This window comes from Camellia sinensis, chromosome 3 (genome assembly GCF_055761805.1).
Source record: "Camellia sinensis isolate YWXY chromosome 3, ASM5576180v1, whole genome shotgun sequence".
Taxonomy (NCBI): Eukaryota; Viridiplantae; Streptophyta; class Magnoliopsida; order Ericales; family Theaceae; genus Camellia; species Camellia sinensis.
The window spans coordinates 197018345-197024580 of record NC_138963.1 but is presented as its reverse complement, the minus strand read 5'-3'; the positions used below and the strand labels follow the sequence as shown (position 1 = coordinate 197024580).

Sequence of the window (6236 nt, the reverse complement as noted above, 5' to 3'; positions counted from 1 at the left end):
AGGAGGAGGAGGAAGGAGGAAGGAGGAGAGACTGGAGGGGGAGGAGGAGGAGGGACTGGAGGGGGCCCAACATTTGGGACTGGAAGCGGGGGCGGGGGCGGAGGCGAGGCAGAGCCGGCGATCGCTGGTGCTGCGACGATCGACGGCAGCGAGGCGACGGCGGTGGCGATGGCGAGGCGAGCAGCGACGATCCTCTCTCCCTCTTTCTCCTCTGTTCTTTCTCCTCTCTTCTCTCCCTCTTTCTCCTCTGCTTCTTCCTCCTCTCTTCTCTCCCTCTTTCTAGCCAATTCGAGCCATTGGATTCGAGTTACGACTCATTTTCGTAAATTTTTACATAAATATGCAACAAATACACTGTATACATACAAAACACATTTTTATATTATTTTTAGTGAGTGCAGATCCTTAGGAATAGAGGACTATGAGATGATTACAAGAAGTGATCTCGTTTCTCTTATTACAAGCTTTTGATAGAATAATATAAAAATAAAATTCAGCAACAACCACGACTTTCCTATTATAAAAAAATGAATAAATTCAATAACTACCGAGTCTTAGCATAGGCCTGATCACAGAGTTTGGCATGAGAGGCCTATAAAAAGGCCCAGCTGTCCTGGAAACTCTCAGAGTCACTCGTCCTCAAAACCAGTATCATATTTTAAACTTTCAAAAAAAAAAAAAAAAAAAAAAACAGAGCCAAAAAAAGCCAGCGAGGCAAGAGAAAAAGGAGGAGAGAGAGAAACGTGTTTGGAGGGCGAGAAAGTAGAGAGAGAAAGAGAGCGGCGGCCGGAGGAGGACGAGCCGGCGTTGTCGTCTCATTCTCAAAATTTTTCAGATTTGCATTCTGTGGAAAAATGGTGGATCAGTACATGCTAGGCTCGATATTGGCCTCGGTGATAGGGCTTGCGCTGTTGTACAATTTGTTCGTGAAGCGAAATGGCCGAGATGAGACCACCACCACCACCACCACCACCTCCACTACGACGACGACGGTGATTAATGGAGAATGTAGATCCAAGAACGACGTTGACGTCATCATCGTCGGCGCCGGAGTTGCTGGTGCCGCTCTCGCTCATACTCTCGGCAAGGTATGCTCCTTCTCTCTTTCTCTCGTGATTCGTTGATTTGAATTTGTTCTTTGTCTGTGAGCTTCGCATTGTATATCTACATCGATCTATATATGTTTATCTCTGTTTACGTACGTGTTTATGAATATGCTTTTTTTCCTTAGGAGTTCTAATTGGAGCATCAGATCATTGAATCTAGTTGATGAGATTAATTAAGAATAATGCGCACAATTTACACTCTATGAATGAAGTCTTGATTTTTCATTACCAAGCTTCAATAGTTTATTTTAATTCAATTATTGCTATACATAATCATTTGAACTTTTGATGTCGATCAAATCCAAGGCAAAACACTTGCTACAAAACATTTATGATTGCAAAAAGTCGCTGTCATATCATTATCTGGATGAATTTATATATGAAAATTCTGGCTTTCGAATTATTTTCTGTTAACACATCTGTATATGTGGTGAAAAATCAATATAACATGGCTTTGGAAGCTAAGATAGTATGCTGATTCCGGTGTAGCAATCGTGGCCAAGCCTTTTTTTTTTTTTTTTTTTAAATTATTTTTTATAACATTTTAGTTAGCAGATTTTATTTGACAGTTCAATTGTAGCTGAATTAATTTATTGTTTCATTTTTTTCAGTCTTTCAATTGGTTGCTTATTATTATATCTTATTTCTTAATTAACCAATTCATAGATATCATAATAAAAAAAAGATAATATTCTAAAATCCCAAGGAGCCAACAGAAAGACATCGAACATCTCGGTTATTTGATTGTGTGCCAAGATGAATTTGAAGAGTGCATGGTCTGATGTTGCTTAGTAATTCAAAATACATATGAATTTTTGAGTGCGATGCAAACTGATTTTGTGTTATGAATTTCAGGATGGGCGTCGGGTTCATGTGATTGAAAGAGATTTGACTGAGCCTGACCGGATTGTTGGAGAGCTGCTTCAACCAGGCGGCTACCTCAAATTAATTGAGTTGGGACTTGAAGGTAGGGGTTGCACTTATAAAAATAATAAACATAAATCAAGTAAAACATTGGACTTCTAATAAGCCTTCCTTTACTTGTCATATATGGCTGGTTGTTGAATGAACCATGTGATGTTTGATTTTTGACTACAGATTGTGTGGAGAAAATTGATGCTCAGCGGGTGTTTGGGTATGCTCTTTTCAAGGATGGAAGGAACACCAAACTCTCTTATCCTTTGGAGAAGTTTCACTCAGATGTATCGGGAAGGAGCTTTCACAATGGGCGTTTCATCCAAAGAATGCGGGAGAAAGCTGCAACCCTTCCCAAGTATGTCTTTTTTTCCTATTGCAGATTTTGATTTTGTTCTTGTAACGTATAATTGAATTTCAATTTGTAAATATTTTCTCTCTGCTAATTGTTCGTTAAACCTTGTTTCTCAATTTTCTGTAGTGTTCAATTGGAGCAAGGAACAGTGACATCTCTGCTTGAAGAAAATGGTACTATTAAAGGTGTGCAATACAAGACTAAAAATGGTGAAGAACTGGCAGCATATGCACCTTTGACCATTGTATGTGATGGCTGCTTTTCAAACTTGCGCCGATCTCTTTGCAAACCTAAGGTGGGGATGACTTGCAAGATTATCTTCTCTGTTTTTTCCTGTTAGTCAGTAAAACCGGTCAAACACTTTTTTTTCCATGTCACATGCTTGGATTAAACGCAATGTCTCATTGAATTTGTGTACAACCATATTATCATCTGATTTCATATTATCATCTGCAGGTAGAAGTGCCCTCTTGTTTTGTTGGTTTGGTGCTAGAGAACTGCGAACTTCCATATGCAAATCACGGGCATGTTATTCTAGCAGACCCATCTCCAATCTTGTTTTATCCTATTAGTAGCACAGAGGTTCGCTGTCTTGTTGATGTACCTGGTCAAAAGGTTCCTTCTATTTCAAATGGTGAAATGGAAAAGTATTTGAAGACTATGGTTGCTCCCCAGGTATATACATGACTGCCTTATTGTTGTGTGTTTGTTTTTGTAGAATTACATGAGACTGTATTTCACCGGCATATTGGACTCATATAAAACTTCTCTGTTTCAGATTCCTCCTCAGTTGCATGATGCCTTTATCGCTGCTATAGACAAAGGAAACATAAGGACAATGTCCAACAGAAGCATGCCTGCTGCTCCTCATCCAACCCCGGGGGCCTTACTGATGGGGGATGCATTCAACATGAGGCACCCTTTGACTGGTGGAGGAATGACCGTTGCACTATCTGATATTGTTGTGCTACGTGATCTTCTTAAGCCTCTGCGTGACCTAAATGATGCACCTACTCTTTGCAGATATCTTGAATCCTTTTACACCTTGCGCAAGGTTAGCTGCATACAGAGACAGCATGTTCCTAGTGCACGTGCTATAGCTTGTTGATTAAGAAAGAAAATGCCTATTGACTTTCTAACTAATTGTCTCTTGATTTTCTTATTTGCAGCCCGTAGCATCCACAATAAATACATTGGCTGGTGCCCTCTATAAGGTGTTTTGTGCTTCACCCGATCAAGCAAGAAAGGAAATGCGCGAAGCTTGCTTTGATTATTTAAGCCTTGGAGGTGTTTGTTCGACAGGACCAGTGTCTTTACTGTCAGGATTAAACCCTCGCCCATTGACCTTGGTTCTCCATTTCTTTGCCGTGGCTATATTTGGTGTTGGTCGCTTGTTATTGCCATTTCCCTCTCCTAAACGCATGTGGATTGGAGCCAAATTGATTTCGGTGTGTTAACTTTTTTTTTTTGTCTATTTAAACCAAATTTTTTTAGCTGAATGTGTTCCATTCTTAAATTCTAAAATCTGTGTCATCACAGGGTGCTTCTGGTATCATCTTACCGATCATCAAGGCAGAAGGAGTGAGACAGATGTTTTTCCCCGCTACGGTTCCTGCATATTACAGAGCTCCTCCTATGAAGTGATGGTGTGAAAACTGAATTATGGAATGACCAAAAACACAAAAAATTCAAGCACTTCAGAATTAGGGAACAAATTAAACAACCGTTATACTGTCAAGACTGGCTAGTTCTTCAAAGCAAAAGCTTTCCCTTGTTCTGTTCAAGTTTAGGGGTTTAGGTTGATCGCTTTGTTGTGTAATTTTGTTCTTAAGACATTCATTTTAGTGTGTTGATTACATTTCTCATAAATCAATTTGCATATATGTATAATTTTTCCCCCCCTCTCCGCAATGCTCATTTCACTGTATGGTTAGAATTTTCAGGACTGAAAATTAATGTAATTGTTAAATCTAGTAGAAAAAATATTATTGCACCTCAAAAACAAGAATATTTATATACATTTTATTTTCAGTCGAATGAGAAGTGGTGTTGATGATACAAGAAAGAAATTTCTTATGAATTTCCTAATCTCGGCGTGAATGGCCTGCCTTTGGCTAGACCGGGAAGGGAATTGGTCGAGATGTGCGTAAGTTAAGTTGGACCGGACACTTGTTCAACCAAAAAAAGAAAAAAAAAAAAAGAAAAAAAGGAAGGCTTCTTTGTGGCCTTTAGTGACCTAGCTGTGCACAAATCTGGAATGCCAAGTCCTTATTGTGGTTGCTTAAATTTTATTTCCTTTAAATGTGTCGGTAATTTTTGCTAATTCAGTCACCACACGATTAACAACAAAGAGTAAAATCTGACACAGTTAATACTTAACAGTTCTATTGAAACTCCAAAATTTCAATACTAAAATACTCAGAACATCTTCATTCAAAATGCTTTTAGTTGGCTAAGCCAATGTTACAAAATTCTCAGTTTGAACCTCCTCTCCATTTCCGTTTTGTGGGAAGGCAAGATTCTCCACGAAAAAAGTGTCCTCTGCTAATGGTACTTTTTAAGGACTACTATCCCCAGTGCACATGACTGGCTGGCTGTCATTTTTACCTTTCCAGTTATACCCTCACTAGTAATGGCTAGAAATGGGCCAGAAACCCCCTGCCATGAGAGGATTCCCGTTGAGGTCTATTTTGATAATTAAAAAAAAAAAAAATTGAATTTATTAATTTATTTGAATTATGTTATTTTTTATTATATATATATATATATATTTTTTTAAAAAGTCAATAAATTAATTTTTTTTTACTTATTTTTCAAAATAAACCTAATGGTTCCACAATTATCTTGTTATTTTTAGTTTTAACCAATAATGATTGATTAGATTTGTAAATTTGAAGTCTAAGGTAGCGTTTGGTTTGGTTTTAGAATCATGATTTGAGAATGGAGTTATATTTTGAGTTTATGAGTTGTTGAATCATGATTTGAAAAGAAAAATTTATTTAGTTATGAGTTTTAAAAAGAGTTTTGAATTGAATTTTGAATTTTTTAAATGAATTTTGAAATGAAAAAGATTGTTTAGTTATGAGTTTTGAAAAGAATTTTCAAAATTTAATTAAAAAACTTATAACTCATAACTAAACACACAATTCAAAATTTCATTGAAAATTCAATTCAAAACTCATAGCCAAACTTTTTTTCAAATTTAATTCAAAAAAATATCCAGTTAGTACTTTAAAAGTACTTTTCATTATATATTTGGTTGGATTTTTTTTTAATTGTTTTGTTTAAAAACGGTCTAAAAAAATAATTTCTATATTTTAAAATTATAAAAAACAAATATAATTTTTTTTTATTTTCAAATAACAGGTTGCAATTGTATATATATATTAAAAAAAAAAACTATTCCAGTCAATCGGCTGGACGTCCGCGGATGTCCGGATGGACGACCGAGTTCCGCAAATTCAAAATTCAAAAACTCTACTCTGCCAAACATACATTGGAATATGTATTCAAACATGACATTGGAATCAATTTTTTAAAACTTAAATCAAACATAACATTCAAATATAAAGATGAAATTATGATGTAAAACTTAAACCAAACAGAATCTAAATGTTTCACTTTATTGAGACCCATCTCTTCCACACGAAAAAAAAAGAAAAAAAGAAAAAGAAAAAGGAAAAGAAAAAGGAAAATGAGACATTTATTTGACTTTTATTAATTTCATTGATCATGATCAAGGGTTTAAAAAGCGATATTGCGTAATGGTTGCAGCAATTACGTAACAGTTTTGACGGTAAGTATTAGTGGTGTGACGGAAATTCACATATGTAACAGTCATTTCGGTGTTACGTAATGGC

At 36.3% G+C, this 6236-nt stretch overlaps 1 protein-coding gene across 1 annotated transcript; it reads left to right on the top strand.

The window, feature by feature from the left end:
* The first annotated feature begins 347 nt into the window (after positions 1–347).
* LOC114298887 (squalene monooxygenase SE1) lies at positions 348–4378 on the top strand. The gene is made up of 8 exons (XM_028243540.2): positions 348–1088; positions 1962–2073; positions 2205–2379; positions 2503–2671; positions 2833–3051; positions 3155–3430; positions 3546–3824; positions 3916–4378. Exons 1-8 carry the CDS (start codon positions 855–857, stop codon positions 4018–4020), a joined length of 1569 nt encoding a protein of 522 aa, XP_028099341.2. The 5' UTR covers positions 348–854; the 3' UTR covers positions 4021–4378.
* The last annotated feature ends 1858 nt before the right edge of the window (positions 4379–6236 follow it).

Bases quoted from the DNA above. Each gene is read 5' to 3' on its own strand.
- LOC114298887 (XM_028243540.2), top strand. From the start codon at position 855: ATGGTGGATCAGTACATGCTAGGCTCGATATTGGCCTCGGTGATAGGG. The intron at 3,052-3,154 runs GTATATACATGA...TCTCTGTTTCAG, and splicing joins AGACTATGGTTGCTCCCCAG to ATTCCTCCTCAGTTGCATGA. The intron at 3,825-3,915 runs GTGTGTTAACTT...GTGTCATCACAG, and splicing joins TTGGAGCCAAATTGATTTCG to GGTGCTTCTGGTATCATCTT.